Source organism: Podarcis erhardii (assembly GCF_964252035.2).
Source record: "Podarcis erhardii genome assembly, chromosome: 10".
Taxonomy (NCBI): domain Eukaryota; kingdom Metazoa; phylum Chordata; class Lepidosauria; order Squamata; family Lacertidae; genus Podarcis; species Podarcis erhardii.
Genome location: NC_138500.1, coordinates 12,405,140 through 12,422,858, shown reverse-complemented (window position 1 = coordinate 12,422,858; position 17,719 = coordinate 12,405,140). Strand labels below are relative to the sequence as shown.

At 42.8% G+C, this 17,719-nt stretch overlaps 1 protein-coding gene and 1 long non-coding RNA gene across 3 annotated transcripts in view; one reads left to right on the top strand and one right to left on the bottom strand.

Moving 5' to 3' along the window:
- Positions 1–272: 272 nt before the first annotated feature.
- On the bottom strand, positions 273–15,968 carry LOC309352051. Of its 2 annotated transcripts, none has more exons than XR_014161063.1 (3): positions 15,777–15,968; positions 5,088–5,208; positions 273–3,659 (listed from the first exon to the last, which is right to left on the bottom strand). It is a non-coding gene; the product is annotated as an uncharacterized lncRNA (long non-coding RNA). The 2 variants fall into 2 exon arrangements; XR_014161064.1 differs by lacking the exon at positions 15,777–15,968 and adding an exon at positions 7,037–7,146.
- The window catches only part of GYS2 (glycogen synthase 2), a 51,699-nt gene continuing 47,897 nt past the window's right edge, over positions 13,918–17,719 (top strand). The window contains exons 1-2 of the mRNA XM_081879853.1: positions 13,918–14,208; positions 14,301–14,548. Of these exons, the coding sequence (XP_081735979.1) occupies positions 14,428–14,548 (121 nt within the window). The 5' untranslated portion in view covers positions 13,918–14,208; positions 14,301–14,427. The remainder of the gene's footprint in view (positions 14,209–14,300; positions 14,549–17,719) is intronic.

Here is a 17,719-nt window from a genome sequence, read left to right as displayed (position 1 = left end):
AGATTCTATGTATGTGATGACGGGGTTGGGGGATAGAATTCTCCAAACATCTACAATCTGGCAGCTTTGCATTTATTATTATTATTATTATTCGGATTATTAATATTACAAGAAGATGCTAATTTTCTGCTTTTCTATAGGGTTGTATGTGACTAACTCATACGAGTACAGTGGTACCTCTGGTTACATACTTAGTTCGTTCCGGAAGTCCGTTCTTAACCTGAAACTGTTCTTAACTTGTACCACTTTAGCTAATGAGGCCTCCCGCTGTCGCTGCGCTGCCAGAGCACGATTTCTGTTCTCATCCTGAAGCAAAGTTCTTAACCCAAGGTACTATTTCTGGGTTAGCAGAGTCTGTAACCTGAAGCGTCTGTAACCTGAGGTACCACTGTAGACCTGTTGAAATCAACAGACTTTGGTTAAGTTAATTGAAATTTCTGAAAAAGATTACTTTGCATTCAGGGAATGTCCCTAATTCACCAAGAGTTTGAGGCCTGCTGGCTACTCTCACTTGGTTTAGCCGGCCAGTTTCTAGGAGCCACAGGTGAGAACTGAGTTCAGGGTGGGGACCAAAGGTGGACAAATTGCCCCCGAAGGAACAGAGTGTGTCCCCCAGCAGAGGCACTGGCCCTCCCCTCTAACACCCCATAAAACCCACACCATACAAAGCCCTAAACACCCTAGGCCAGGCACCCCCAAACTCGGCCCTCCAGCTGTTTTGGAACATCCCTGACCACTGGTCCTGTTAGCTAGGGATGATGGGAATTGTAGTCCCAAAACCGCTGGAGGGCCAAGTTTGCCTATGCCTGGCCTAGGACTAGCTTAAGTCAGGAAGAAGAGTAAGTTTAAAAAGTGAAGGACCATATTATCTCTTAAGGCACTGGCCAGATCACTGATCTTCTGGAGAAGCCCTACTCATTTGTTTTGTTTCCATGTGAACTCTCGGCACCAGTATTTCAGTATTTCCTCCACTGATAGCAAACCAGCACCTACAATTTTGCTGTTTCACTTCCTGCTGAAAACATGTGTTTCTCATGAGTTTTTGGAGAACTAATTTGATTCAGTGATGGTCATTTGCTCTGTATTTTTAAATCCTGTGCTAATCTGATGGTTCTGTTATGCAGTGACATATTTTTATGAGTCGGTGCTTTGTAAATTGTCTCGCAGATGAATCTTATTTCACTAAGATCCAGTAGCATATGAAGCAGAGAGGAAAACTTTACAGCCAATGCATGTAAGAAGTACAATCTGAGTCATTTCCTCCAGGATCTATAAATCCTCTCTCTGACCCTGTTTTGAAAAGGCCTGTCCGAACCTCAACAATGGTGAATTTCTGCCTTGTTCACTGCAGATAAAAGGGATTCACAAATACTTTATTAGTCAGTGACAAAACTCCTGGATAGATAAAACAGAATTTGCAGGGGTGGTGGTGGGATACATTTGTTTTTATAAACTGGGAAAGAGGCTGTGGCTCAATAGTAGAGCATGTTTTGCATGCAAAAGGACCCAGGTTCAGCACATCTCCAGATAGGGAGATGCCCAAAACCTTGTAGATCCAGCCAGACTTTTGATTCCTCCATTGCAGGGAGTTGGACCTGATTCTGTATACAATGTGGACATGACTGAACCAGATGGGCCTATGGTCTGATTTGGTAAAGCATCCTTTTATGCTCCTGGAAGGAGGACAAAAGTCTGAGGGAAGCAAGTACACATCATGGTGAAACCAGTATTCCCACTTGCTTCATTGTAGATGAAAATTAAGTCACAACACTGGCCATTTTCACATCCATATTTTGACACAGATACACATTTTATTGTCAGAAAACAAACGTGCAGCTTTTGTGCCATATTAATAGCACACGAAAAAGCATTGTTGACGAGACGGCAAACTTGAATATTGGTTGTGCTGAGGCCTAGTTCCCACTGAGGGTAAATTTAAGTCTTGACTATGGGTCCATGGGGTCACAAAGAGTCGGACATGACTAAACGACTCAACAACAACGGCAATTCTACAGTTTGAATTTTTCTCCTCCCAAAATAATGGCCTCCACACTGAATATTTGTTATCACGAAAGGGGTCCAGCTAAACTTTCCCCATGACATTCTAATTTTCTTACAGGAGGAACTGTTTTTGTTATGAGGGAGTTTTGCCACATAAGCTCCCACGTGTGGTCTGACATTGTGTAGCCCCCAGACAAAGGTTTTTCACCTCAGTGAGAACTAAGCCTAAATTACAACAAAAAATACAGTGAATACAAGTAAATTCAAATGAGGTCTTCTCTTCTTGGGTTTACATGGTAAATGGTGGGGGCTGGACTCTGCTCTCCAAACTTGTTGAGTTTTACTACCAGGCCTGAGAGAAGGCCTAAGGGAGGGGTTTTCGCTTTGGTTCTGCAATCGAGCGCTACATAAATTTTATGAAATAAATAATTCACCAATGCTTAACAAATGCCATTTTTCTCTGCCGTCCTTTTTTGTGATGGTACTTGCTGGTACGGTGTAATGGCACCCCTTTCTGCGCCTGTGGCACTTTTATCAAGGCATGGGGACTGGCACCTCATTTTTTTAATCAAAAAAGAGGCACAAAGGTATAGAATGAAGGGTCGCCATTTGTCTTGCTTTACAGAAGACAGTTGTCCATCAAAGATTTCTTTGAATAGAAATTCAGAACTTCTTACTATACTAGGAAGGTCTGCAGCCAGGTTACCTGTGTAACCTCACCTGCGTAACTTCTCACTTAAGTGAGAATAATTGTATTTCTATTTAAATCACATTAATTCCCCCCCCCCTTCTAATTTTGCACATCTACCTATAAACTAACTCATTCAAATGTTGTGCATAGCTGTGGTGATGCATTTTCTCTCTCCTTTTTGGTGATGTATAAATAGCCACCCAAGCAGAGCATCTCCTTCAGGAAAAACAACACGTACCCTGGAAGATTTCCGTCTATTTTAAAAGCAGGACAATAGCCTCCTTCGTAAAGAAAAGACACATGGCATGTAATTAGAAGGACTTTTCAGTCCTTTTTACCTGACAAAAATAATAATAATTGTTCCTTTTATGAGAAGAGGCACCCAAGCAGAAGCATATACAATTTTGAAAGCAGGGGATGTTTAATAACCTCAGCCACGACCGAGTATATTCTTAGGGCCAGAATTTGTAGTTTACCTGATTTGTTGGTTTCAACAGTGTGTTTTTTTTGTTTCGTGTTTTTTTTAGGGTTCTTTGTGGGTGCCTGAAATTGTTTCCCTAACCCAGTTATTGATATCTGTGCTACAAATGCATGGCCCCTGGAATGGATTTGATTTGCAAAGCTTAACAATCTTCTCCCCACATCTCCCCACACAGCTCTATCATCCTGTCCAGTTTGGGTTTCAGCAGGGACTGCAGCATTTTGCTGCTGCTGCTCTGGTGACCCAGTTTCCTGGTATCGGCATCCAAGACGCCCCCCTGCCGTTTCCCAAATCGCAGTCCGAAAGGGTTGAAATTGAATTTGCTCCTGGTGAAGCGGAGCCTGCAAGAGATCTGGCTCTCGGTATCGCTCTCTTGGATGAGGTAGCAAAGGCTAGACGGGTCTGACGGGTTGAGAACCTCAGGGCCCCGGGCAGAGTGATAAGAATTCCTCTTGGCTTGGAAATCATTGGCTGGATCTGCTGCGTCTAGGAGGAAACTCAGGAACAATAAGCCTGTAGTGGTATTTGTGGTTGAGTGGAATGACCCCAGTTGAGTAATTCCATGGTTGTAAGATCTGGACAAACAGAGGAGCCACTTATGTAGTCTAGCTTGCCCAAAAGATCTGGCCTTGTTAGGCAAAACAGTTGGCCAAGGACAGGTGACTTGGGGCATAGCGTGGGTTGCTGGCACCCGGGCTGGGGCAAGTGTTGGACTCCCTGGTGCACTGGGCAGCAGTTAGTCCCTTCGCCGGCCAGCATCTAATGAAGGGAGTCTCTCCTTGCAAACTAGCCCCAACCTGGGAGCACAGAAACGTGAAGCCAGGAGCGCTGTTGTGTTGGATCCTGTCTCTGCAGTGCAACACCCTGGGCAACTCGTGGCTCTGGCAGTGCTTTCCTGCCTTCCTCTTCCTCTTCCTCCTCAGTGGGCAGCGCTGGTGCCCTCCCCTCCCCCCTCTTGGACAGACCAGGGATGGGGTGGACATGGGTGTCCCTTTGCCAGGCATGAGGAGAAGGAGGCACCACTACTGGCCCAGTCCCAAAGGCCCGGCCCGGGCGCTGCTTGCCTCCCCACAGCTCTGGCCTCGATGAGGGAGCCTATCAGGGGGCATGCTACACCACTGACCATAGGAGCCAACAACTGGGGAATGTACCTGAAGGAGAGAATGGATTCCAATTTGGGCAAACCCATTCATCTCTAAAGGTAAAGGTAAAGGGGACCCCTGACCATTAGGTCCAGTCGTGACTGACTCTGGGGTTGCGGTGCTCATCTCGCTTTATTGGCCAAGGGAGCCGGCATACAACTTCCAGGTCATGTGGCCAGCATGACTAAGCCACTTCTGGAAAACCAGAGCAGCGCACGGAAATGTTGCTTACCTTCCCGCCGGAGCGGTACCTATTTATCTACTTGCACTTTGACGTGCTTTTGAACTGCTAGGTTGGCAGGAGCAGGGACTGAGCAACAGGAGCTCACCCTGTCGCGGGGATTCGAACCGCTGACCTTCTGATCTTCCAGTCCTTGGCTCTGTGGTTTAACCCACAGCGCCACCCTAGTCCCACATTTAAGATGGCTGCCCAGCGCGTGACCAGCTTGCCGTGACCTGAACTGGCAAGAGATCAGAATGAGTTGACTTTTGTCTAGAAGCTGCTATGCCCTTAGGGTTAGGGTTAGATCAGGCACCCCCAAACCTCGGCCCTCCAGATTTTTGGACTACAATTCTCATCACCCCTGACCACTGGTCCTGTTAGCTAGGGATCATGGGAGTTGTAGGCCAAAACATCTGAAAGGCCACAGGTTGGGGGTGCCTGAGTTAGATGGTTGAGAGAATAGAACAACCACAACCCGGGAATAAGAGAACCAGCGGAGAGACAAGGTAGGCAGGACAGACAGATGGATAAATAAGATGAAAGCCATACCTGAAAAATCAACCTGCAGGATAGATCTGATATCCCCGTGAACAGGTTTTCCCCAAGTCCCATTCTGACCGATGACTGCCAGCAGGAACGACAAAAGCAAAAGCCTGATCATGTCACAGTCCTGATCGCAAGGGTCGGCGGAGTGAGGAAAGGCGAGAAGACAGAAGGCGAGTTAGTGACAAGCCTCTTCATCTTACTGCATTTTGCAAAGGAGAAGAGTTACAGCTCAGTGGTGGGTCATCTGCTCTGTCAGTCAATCCCTGGCATCTCCAGTTAAGGCTGGGAAAGACTACCTCTGTGAAAACTCTGCAGAGATGCTGCCAGCCAGAGCAAACAATACTGAGCCAGATGGACCAATGGTCTGACTTAGTAGAAGGCAGCTTCGTGGGTTCCTCTGCATTCTGATCTTTAACCAAGGAACTCTGAGGCATGTACACGGAGAATCTGGGTATACACCATGGTATCCTCACAATGATCCTGTCCTGTAGGTCAATCTGGCAAAAGCTTGTTTTTGTTTTGTTTTTGTTACTGTTAGTATTATACATGATGTCTTTGTTTAAAATTTATTGCATTCTATTCTTTTTCCTCCCTTCCCCTCACTTACCTTTATTTGTTAACATTGCTAAAAATAAAAGGTGTGTGTGTGTGTGTTTAAAAAACTGGCAGACAAAAAAATCTGCTGAAACTAAATTGGAAATTTGAAAACAGAAAAGGGAGATGTGAGGAAGTCCAGAAAGAAAGCTGTATGAAACTAAGAGTTGAACTTTTTAATTTTGTTTGAACTTTGTTTTTTATTGTTCATTGTTTGTTGTTGTGTTGTTGTGCTTTCTGTGTTATTATAAAATTTGCTGAAACTTTAATAAAAATTACTTTAAAAAAAAAATTAAAAAAAAACTGGCAGACATTCTATGAGTTCACAACTAAGCAAAGATTTGAACCAGAGATTCTGTTATATATTATACTCTTTTCACTATACTGGTCTGGTGCTCATAAGTTTTCAAAACTTTCCCAATCTTACTTAATTGTCATCTGGAAAGTAGCTAATTCCAACTAGCCATTAAGCCACCTTGAATTCTCTTTGTGTGTGTGTGTGTGTGTGTGTGTGTGTGTGTGTGTGTGTAGTTTCGGAAAGACAGGCTATAGACTGCAACAAATAAATAGCAATGCTCAGTGCTTTTTCTCCTCTAAAAAAAATGTTTAGGGGTACTCTCCATTTTCCTACTCATATTGAAATACTGCCCCTCAATGAGGCCAAACTTAGATTCACAAAATGTTTAGGGGTATACGTCCCCCCAGAAAAAAGCACTGGTAATGCTTACAGACTTTTATCATGCAAAATGCTTTCCCCACCACATCTATCTCATTCATATCTGCAGTCATTCATTCTCATTATGTCTTTTGTTTTTGCATTTTACAAGCGGCAAATAGATAGTAAAATGCTAGAGTAAAGTACACACAAGTAAAGTGATGCATTGCTGTATTTCTCTAACAGAACTTTTTCTAAAGCTCTTTCTAACTAACTCGAGTGTGAATTTGAATGAATGAATGAATGAATGAATGAATGAATGAAAACAAATAAATAAAGCTTGAGGAAAGGGCAAGAAAGAAAGGGAGAAATAGACAAAAAGGTTGCCCTAGAACGGTAAACAGAGTGCAATGAGAAAATATCAAGGAAGGGAAGGAAAGGTTTCGACAGAATGGACTGCAACAGAAAGTGCTGCAGAAAGGGAAGTTTTAGTAAAGTTAGAAAATGCAAGAGACGTGAAATGTTATAGAATATATGCAATTCCAGGACTGGCACCTTGCCTCTGGAGTCATTCTATAAACTCCTCTAGCGATCTCAACAAATGCATGAAATAACATTCAGGAACTAATTCTGCCTTGATAATTTTTGCAGTTGGTCCTTATGGATGCCAGGTTCTTAGCACTTCAGAGTACAAAGAACTCACCTTAGTCAAGGAGTATCTGCCTCTTTCCGCTTCTCTCTCTCGAAGCAGCAGCCCTCTGTGAAGAAGACTGTTTTGCCCATCCTCTTTTTGTAGGCTTCATGAAGCTGTGAGGTTCACACCAACCATGATTTAATAGCAAGAATAAAGTGGAACCCTCTTTTGCTCCCACAAAACAATCCAGCACCGATCATCATCATCATCATCATCATAACAACAGCGCCACCTGCTGAACAGTGTTTGCAGTGCACTGTTCTCGGGCTCAGCTGAGAATTCAGCTATAAGTTTGAACTCAACAGAACCAGGACTCTCATCCTAAGCAAACTTATTGTCCATGCTTGAAATCCTGTGTAGACGCACCTTCTTCTTCTTCTTCTTCTTTGGCGATCACTCATAGCCGAGTAAGATTGTCTTCCATAAACACGGTTTTAACAATGAGTCCATAAGTGACTGTGGAGGCCAATTCTGGATCCACACGTCCTTCCGCAGGGGGGACATTGGTTCCCCTATCAAAAATGACCTTGTGACGCACCAGCACACATTGGATAAGGGGCATATTTTGAAGCTAGCAGGGACTGAAGGACCCTGTTCTGCCCGCTGACTTGTTCCTGCACAAGCTGTCAAAGGGCTTAAGGACACATTTTTTCTTTTCTTTTTTTAAAATTCATTTTCACTTTTAGCATTTATCATCATACATAAATCATATTCATTTTACAAAAAGGATTCTCAGAATGTCCAGACTTCCCTCCATGGTTTCCCCAGATATTCTTTTCAAACTGCATCATATTGTATTCTCTGTAACTTTTTTAAAATTCCCCATTCTTTGTTAAATTTATTGTCCTCTTAATCCCTGATTTCCTAGTCATTTTCACCAATTTGGCGTAGTCCATCATCTTTACCTGCCATCCTTCTTTTGTAGATAGATTGTCCTCATTCTATCTTTGGGCAAGTATCATCCGCACAGCTGTTGTAGCATACATAAATAGTCTCTTCTGATACTTAGGTATTTCTGGACCTAAAATTCCTAGTGAGAAAGCTTCAGGTTTTTTTTTTTTTTAACAAAAGTAATTTTAAACATTTTTTCCAACTCATTATAAATCATTTCCCAATATACCTTTGCTTTTTTACATCTCCACCACATGTGACAAAATGTGCCTTCTTTCTCTTTACACTTCCAACATGTATCTGTAGCAGTTCTATACATTTTAGCTAGTTTAGTAGGAGTTAGGTACCAGCGATACATCGTTTTCCTATACTTCTCTTTCAGCGTACAACATGCTGTGAATTTTAAATCTTCCCTCCATAACTTTTCCCATGATGCCAATTGTATAGTATATCCAATATCCCTTGCCCACATGGACACATATAGTCTCACCCTTCAGCATCATTAAATAGGACCTGAATGCACCTGCATGCAGAAGGTCCCAGGATCATTTCCCAGTGTCTCCAGGTAGAGCTTGGAATGGACCCAGCCTGGAATCCCGAGAGCCACTGCCAGTCAATGTAGGTGGTGTTGAGATTTCTAGTCCACCTTAAGGAGCAGAAGTGTAGAACTGTTGCGTGTCACATGTCTGTTTACATTCCAGCACGGTATGCTGGGAACTTCCATTGTGTGTATGTTGTTGTTGTTGTTGTTGTTTAGACGTTTAGTTGTGTCCGACTCTTCGTGATCCCATGGACCAGAGCATGTCAGGCACTCCTGTCTTCCACTGCCTCCCGCAGTTTGGTCAAATTCATGTTGGTAGCTTCGAGAACACTGCCCAACCATCTTGTCCTCTGTCATCCCCTTCTCCATGTGCCCTCCATCTTTCCCAACATCAGGGTCTTTTCCAGTGAGTCTTCTCTTCTCATGAGGTGACCAAAGTATTAGAGCCTCAGCTTCAGGATCTGTCCTTCCAGTGAGCACTCAGGGCTGATTTCCACAAGAATGGATCGCTTTGATCTTCTTGCAGTCCATGGGAATCTCAAGAGTCTCCTCCAGCACCATAATTCAAAAGCATCAATTCTTTGGCGATCAGCCTTCTTGATGGTCCAGCTCTCACTTCCATACATCACTACAGTGGTACCTCGGGTTAAGTACTTAATTCGTTCCAGAGGTCCGTTCTTAACCTGAAACTGTTCTTAACCTGAAGCACCACTTTAGCTAATGGGGCCTCCTGCTGCCGCCGCGTTGCCAGAGCACGATTTCTGTTCTCATCCTGAAGCAAAGTTCTTAACCTGAAGCACTATTTCTGCATTAGTGGAGTCTGTAACCTGAAGCGTATGTAACCCGAGGTACCACTGTACTGGGAAAACCATAGCTTTAACATTGTGTGTATAGCTTTTGTTTTTCCTGTCTCTCTGAGAAGACGTCGAGAGAGACGACACGTTTCTTTGTCCTGTTTTATGATTAATAAATCTGTAGCTGTAGTATGCTTTCACAAGCCTCGCACCTATTCTGTGAAAACAAAACAAATTCCTTCCAGTAGCACCTTAAAGACCAACTAAGTCAGTTCTTGGTATGAGCTTTCGTGTGCATGCACACTTCTTCAGATTCTTCTTCTACCTATTCTGTGTGCGCAGTTCGATCTGCTGGTAGTGTGCCCTGACTTTGAAGCTGATTTGCGTCGGAGCAGAGGCCGATGGGTCTTCGCAGCAGGACGGCTGGAAGGAGACAACCCAGCTGGGGCTAGCCAGCTGGCCTTGTGACCGTCTGCATGCCGACAGGTGGTGCTGAACTGAATGGACTAATGGTCTGGATCGGTCCTTTGTTCCTAAGGTTCGATCGCAGTTCAGAGTGTTTCTGCGAAAGAGCCCTTCTTGCCTGTTTCTCGGTTCATCTTCTTGCAGACGACACCCGCCAGGACACTGTTGAGGACGTTTTGGTCCAGAATGCACCATTAGCATTTAATTTAAAAAAAAAATCCTTTGTATCCATCTCTAGCTTTCCACCCTCTGCCTCCCTTCCCTGGTTTCTTTGTTTGATGTCCTGCCAGAAGAATTGACCCAAATATCTCAAAACCTTGCTCCCCTCACATATTCATTGGTGGCAACATTTTGCCCTATTGTGGCTTTTGGACTCTCTCGCTCTCTCTCTCTCTAATGAACCAACATGGATGGCTACTTATGTTTTTTTGTGCTTTGTGATGAAATTGCTTCCACAGATCTTCTAAAAGCCCTGTTCCTATCAGAGAATTCCATAGGAAAATCATTACCGATGGCGCTAGATGCACATGGATGACATAAAAGGAACGCAACTTGGGAGTGGTGGAAGGGAGAGAATTAGGCTGACATCGAAAGCTGCTTGGCGTAAATCTGTAGAAGTTGTTTCTTCCGCCAGCCATCCTCCTGCAGCACATATCTCAAGGCTCACAGGAACATTGGAATAAGATGCTTGGTCCATCTACATTGACTGGCAGAAGAAATTCTCCATGATTTCAGCCCTACCTGGGGAGGTCTGGGATTGACTCTGGAAGTTTCTGCATGCAAAGTCTTACCAAGCAACATCTGATCCTTCCCATATAATTCAGAACTAGAAAGGTTGCAAGACTGCAGTGGTAAGGCAATAGGTTTAAATGGGTGTGTAGTGACCTCTGCTGGTATGCCGAGGCAATGAAAACCCTTGATGTGTTTTCTTGTTTTCTTGTTTTTATTTCTTTTTTCTCCCCCACCTCCCACCCCTTTTTAAAATTTATTAACATTCTTATGTCACATATGTATACATTATCATATTACATTACAGGGCATATTATAATATAATTTCCAGCATGTATACAAAGTTTATATACCAAATTTATGTACCTAAAGAAAGAAAAAACAAAGACATAAAGGCATTTCAAAATAATATTTGTACCAACACTACGGCCTTCCTATCAATCTCGTTATATATTCTTTTTTTACAAATGAATGTACTCTTATTATTGTATATTTCTTTACATTTTATCTAATACATTCCTATATCAATATGTACCCTTAATCTTGTTTCTTGAGTTGATTTGATGTGTTTTCTTATGCATTTTGCATCAAGGGTACCTGTGCGACCTCCTTTATAGCGAGGGTGGTAATATGGCGCATTGAGCAAGGACAAAATTGCCCCCCCCCTTAGAATAGGTACCTACCTACCTAAATAAATAAATAAATAAATAATAAATGTAGGTTGCATTATTATTATTATTATTATTATTATTATTATTATTTTGTGCCCCCTCAGCCCTGTGCGGGGCAGCCGCTTGCACCACCCTAAAACGGGAGTGGGCTGTCTGGTCTAAGAGGAAGAATAACCCCAAAAATGGAGGCTGAGGGCATAAATAATAAATAAGATGATTATTATGATGATTATTGATGTCTGCTTGGGCTTTTCCCACCAGTATAACCATCCTTGGGAGGGGAAGGAAGAGAGGAAGATAGCTATACTATACATCTTCCCCCTGCCCCAACCAACATGGATGATAGCATATTCATGTAGGGAATTTTCTTGATGGAAATGCTTTGGGACCCTGTGTAGCCCAGTGGTTAGAGTGTTGGGCTTGGAGCTGGGAGACCAGGGTTTGAATCCCCACTCGGCCATAAAGCTCATGGGGTGGCCTTGGACCAGTCACAGTCTCTCAGCCCTAACCTACCCTACAGGGTTGTTGTGAGGGGAAATTATTATTATTATTATTATTATTATTATTATTATTATTATTATTATATACCGCCCTATACCCCGAGGTCTCAAGGTGGTTCACAGAAAAGATCAACATACAAACCACAATATATATACTCAAAATAAAAACAACCCAATAACACTCCCCCCCCCCAAGAGCCACATTTTAAAAGGATATGGGATGTCAATCAGGTCAACCAAAGGCCTGGTTAAAAAGGAACGATTTTGCCTGGTGCCTAAAGCTGTATAATGAAGGCGCCAGGTGAACTTCCCTGGGGACAGCATTCCACGGATGGGGAGCCACTGCAGAGAAGGCCCTGCTCTCGTGTTGCCACCGTCCGGACCTCTCGAGGAGGAGGCACACGAAGAAGGGCCTCAGAAGATTATCTCAGGGTCTGGGTAGGTTCATATGGAAAGAGGTGGTCCTTGCGGTATTGCGGTGCTGAGTCATTTAAGGCTTTATAGATCAAAACCAACACTTTGAATTGGGCCCGGAAACTAACTGGTAGCCAGTGCAGCCGGACCAGGATCAGTGTAAGGTGCTCAAACTGTCTTGCTCCGGTGAGCAACCCGACTGCTAAATTTTCCACTAGCTGAAGTTTCCGAACTGTCTTCAGAGGAAATGAGGAGGAGGAGATCCATATTTGCTACCTTAAGCTCCTTGGGTAATAAATACATAAAAGAAAATAGAAAGAAAGGTTTAGCCCCACAGACCCAACGTCATTTACCAAATCCAACCCAATCCTCTCCCTCTCACCTCTTCATATGTTTTTATTTATTTATTATTTAGGAGCAGGAGATACAGTCATTGATTTCCAGTTTGTGTCCTAAATGTATGCACACTTAAAAACAAAACAAAAAACTATACTATGTTGAGAGTCAAAGAAAATATTATTTTACTTCCATAGTCCGCTAGAGGGACCCCTCTTCATTTAGCTTGCTAGCCGTGGATGATCTAAGATAGGGTTGCCAAATTTCAAAAAGGGAAAATTTGGACACAAAGGTTTTTGAGCTTTTCATGCATAATCTCAAAAAAGAGAGAAGTTTTTGAATTATTTTAAAGGAAATTCACCAGAATATATATCTGGATTTTCCTGGACATTCTAGTGATTCACATCCAGACACTGCTTCCGACGGCCAGATACTGGCAATGTATGGCAATGTATCTAAGATGGCTTTTGCCAACCTGGTTTCCTACAGATGTTGTAGATGACAACTCCTATCAGCCCGAGTTGTCATTCAAAACATCTGGAGGGAACCAGGCTAGTGAAGACTTGATACCCGAGATGGTACTCTTCCACGCAGGTGGCGCTGTGGGTTAAACCACAGAACCTAGGACTTGCCAATCAGAAAGTTGGCAGTTCGAATCCCCGCGATGGGGTGAGCTCCTGTTGCTCAGTCCCTGCTCCTGCCAACCTAGCCGTTCGAAACACGTCAAAGTGCAAATAGATAAATAGGTACCGCTCTGGTGGGAAGGTAAACAGCATTTCTCTGCACTGCTTTGGTTTGCCAGAAGTGGCTTAATCATGCTGGCCGCAGGACCCGGAAGCTGTACGCCAGCTCCCTTGGTCAATAAAGTGAGATGAGCGCCGCAACCCCAGAGTCGGCCATGACTGGACCTAATGGTCAGGGGTCCCTTTACCTTTACCTTTTATGTCTACCATAAGCAGGATAAATCATGCCAAGATGGCAAATATATTTATATCAGCTTGATTTGGAAAATGCATGCAAATCCCGCTTGCCTCAGCCTGGGATGTAGGTTTACCTTTGATCGCTGAAGTGCAGATGAAAACAAAGAAAGTAATACAATAATTTGGAACTGTGTGTGGAAAAAATAGTAGAAATAGTAGAAATAATAATACAGCGAGTCTAATCGAAAGTCAAATGTGTTTATTTTGTTTTGTTACCCCCCCTTTCCCTCCCCTTTTTCTTTTCCATTTTCTCTTTTTTCGTGTGCCTCCTTTCTTGGTCTTTCTCTTTTTTGATTTGTTAAGAAGGAGATAAAGAGATAAAAGTGTAATATGAAAACTTCAGTAAGTCAAAAGTGATGTTGTGTAATTTTTCTATTACTATTTATATATTGTTAAAATCGGTGATTGTAATGAATTGATGCGACAATTGCTGTGGTTTTTCCCCCCTTTGTTATTGTTGAAATCTAAATAAAGTATTATTCTTCTCTTTAAAATAAATAAAAAATAAATAAATGATCGCTGAAGTGCAGAACATCCACACCTCTGGGAAGAGTTTTGATCTCCACGTGCCTCTCTGGAAAATTGGGCAGGGCTCCAACTGGGTGGCATTAAGGCAGTCTCCTCCCTCCTGTGGGATTGGCTTAAGGCAATTCACAGCCCTTTGGCTTGTTCCTGAGTCTGGGGGCTTTCAGGAATGCTGAGCGATGACTCCGGTGGCAATTCTTTACTACTGATCTGGGGCCCATTCTTGCCCTCGCCGGACAGCTTGGATTTCCCCCCCTCCCCCTTCCAGCCAGCAATAACAGCAGAAGCCTCTTCGGACAAGCCTGGGGGATTTTGCTGAGCCAATTTAAAGGCTGGTGGGTCAGGCCGTTTTCTAAAACTCTTCAGCCGTCAAGCTCTCTGGGCAAGTTTCGCTTCTTCTTGAAACCTCTTTGGGCTTTGTTTTCAGGCGGTGCTAAACAAGGAGATCCTCCCAGCAGCAGGAGGGAAATATCATATTTTTTTTTAAAAAAGGCATAAAGGCTGTAAGGACTGAGTTGTGTCGTGTAACCCAAGCAATAGCCCCAGCATCACCAATGCCTCTGGTACGATCGCTCTCCGTCACCTCTCTCAATGGGCTTCCTCAATGGGAAGATGAAGATCTCCCAGTGGAGGATTTATTACTCTTCGAAGTGGCTTGGGAAGTCACTAATAAAGGTTTGTACTCCTCTTCTTCTTCATCTGCCTGTGAGCTATGGGTCATATTTTACTTCTGGTTGCCTTAGCGCTGGAATCTGGGGAGGTAGAATTGGGGTTCCAATCTTTATTTGCTTGTCTTTAAAAAGTGTTCCAGACCTCATTGTTACCTATCCAATGATGGGCTATATAATATCACGAAACCATGAAAATTAAACCCAAACTGTCAAATATAATGCAGAAATCAACAAGAGCGTTTCAAACACCTTGGTTAAAAACACAGCGCAGAGGAGCAGAACCTTTCAGATTCCAGCTTGAAGCCTCATCCTCATATGTTTTTAATTAAGGTACTGGAGTTTATATACTCCGGGCTGAAGCTGCAACCCTACATGTTATAAATTAAGGGTTGGAGAAACACAGTTAAAATGTTAATTAACGTTTTTGTTCATTAAGAACTGGAGAAGCCAAAGGTTATTTTAAGAGTAGCCCATCCTTTTGTAAAGATAAGGAGTCAAGGAACAGGTGTGCATTTATTTGCAGGAAGCGTGGCATGAGATGGGCACATGTAACTAACTGTACGTGGTGCCCACTGTGAATCGCTATGTGTCGCAGTTTTTGCAAACAGGTTTAACCCGCTTGAACATTCTCGCTCAATCCATGGGATTCTCAGCAGAAGTATATTTCGTTCATTCCCAGAGTGTAGCCGAGCTGGTAAATTTTGAACAAACTGGAGTACAAATTGGAAATCACCACCATTTTAAAAAAGAAAAGAAAGAAACTGAGAACATTGCAAACCCCTTCCCTGAAATGTTACCTTCTAGACATACCTTGAAACAATTTCCCATCTTGGTGATCCATTTTCAAGTCATAAGTATCGAATGCATTACTTTAGTGTTTATTCCCTTCCTTCACTTATATGAAAAGGAACCACATTGCCCATGATTGGGAAGACTAGAAAACATTCAAATCTGGTGAATATTTTACTGAGGCTCCTGCCCTCCTACATTCCTCAATTTTGTTTCATTTCTAGCACAAAGGTAACTTTCTGCTCTGCTTGTGTGGGATGCTAGAATTTGAAAACAGAGTCAGATGCTGGTAGCTTTTGATTCTGTTAAGATCTGCTATTAACATAGAAGTAGATGTCTGTTAGGAGTCTGACTGCACTTATTTTGTCCTCCTAAATATATCTGGCTAGATTTCCACTGTTAAAACGATTGCTTTCACTGTGTCGCCACATTAGGACACTTACCTATTTGCATCAATTAATCCATCTCTGCATTTCAGAGTTGGAGTGATTGTTGAATTTGCCAGTCCACAACCAGTTCAGACAACCATTTGTTATGCAGCAAGGTCCGCTTCAGGGTGACTTTTCAGTTAAAACTTTGGCACGGCAAGTAGGGATGGGGGAAGAAATCCAATTTGGGTTGCGTTTAAAGGTGAACCTTCCCAATTTGCACTTTCTGAAGCACTACAAAAAACTGAAGCATGATGATCTGTGGACATTTGCACTTCTCCCTATTTGTAATATGTAATGTGAACAAAAGGAGCTTGTGCAAAAAAATGACAATGTATATATTCGTGAACCCAGTACATAAAAATGCACAATATTAGGGGAAATTGCTTTGCAGAAATGTGTAAATTGCATACAAAAATGTGTCTCTTAGGAGCAAAATCACACTAAAATGACAATGAATTTTCGTGAGGATTTTTTGGGGGAGAAATGGGATGTGGGAATGTGGAGAACAGAAGAGTGGGGAAATGAGAAACTGAGAGGAACCGAAATTGACAGATATGCCCATCCCTTGTGGCAAGCGGGTCTTTGGAATTGGCATAAACAGGAACTCTCTGTGACTCAAAGGTTTTCAGAGAAGCAATGATCCACAATTCTGACATGTGTTAGAGAATTTGCATATCAACCTAACCAAAAATTCAGCTCATGACTTTACTATGATAAGAAAAAGATGTGCAGTTTGTGCCCCTTGTATAGTTGCATGGCAGTTGCATGGCTTAAAAACTATGTTCTCTTGAAGCATTTCCCTTCTTTCTGAAGGATAAAAGTAGCTGCTCCCAATCTTGCCATCATCTACCATTCTGCTTTGCCACTTACTCTCATTTTTCTTGCATGCTTGGAATTAGTAGTGAAACAAATTTATTCCCCCAATTTCCCCAAATTTGTTCCCCCAATTTCTCCTGGTTCCCAAAATGTATTGTGCTGCTAAACCTCCATATTTCCCCTGAATATTTCACATTTTGGGGCATATCATTTGATATCTATAGTATTTGGCATTGTATTTTACTTCAAAAATTGAGGACGCTGGAGAACAGTCATATAGCATCTGACAGATGACATGCAACTGTATTTAATATTTCACCACAGATGGCAAGTGAGCTGCATGCAATGTAACCACAAGGATTCGAATGTATAAATTCCAAACTCAGAATGGCAAAAATTGCAAGTGTTGGCAAGCTTAGAATATTCGCAAATGATAATTTCAGCACTAGCTAGAATAGGCATGGCCTGCGGGTTGCTAATGGTTGACGAAGGGTAAGTTTGAAGGGCTTGTTTTTGCTTCAACCTTTGAGTGAGTCAAGCCTGGTTTTGCATCCTAGAGAGAAACCCAAATTATATCACGCTCAAGACATGCAAGCTGAATTTTGCATCGTCTCAGTACAATTGTGTTGCCTCTGTCTTTTTTCCTGGTGGAGACCTGTGCCTTTAACAGTTCTTTTTAAAAATGTAACGGATGCTACTAGGAGCCATTCTGGTGCAGCATACTGGGCAGAGACCCGAGTTCAAATCCCTGCTGCGACAGAAAAGCGTAATAGGTAAACCCTGGGCTGTGAGAATAAATGATGGGCTCCGTGGGCATTTCCTCCAGCTCCTTAGAAAAGTTATAAAGAGATGTTCTCTTTATGATGTAGCTGCATGTTTCAAAGGCCAGGGCATTGTTTGTATTCCACAAAACATGCAGAGCCTAGCTGGGGAACGACCCCCCCTAATGCCATAGTGTAAATGAGTTACAATGAGTAAATGATTGACCTCCCCTCTCGTTCTCTGTGTTGGCTAAAGGTAAAGATTTAAGCTGAGAGAGTCGTTTGTAAAAACTGAAATCTTAACCCGCAGGAGGACAAATATTAGGCTAGTCTCTGAAAACACATTGTCGAGGGTTGAAATTCTTCTCAGTAGTGCTG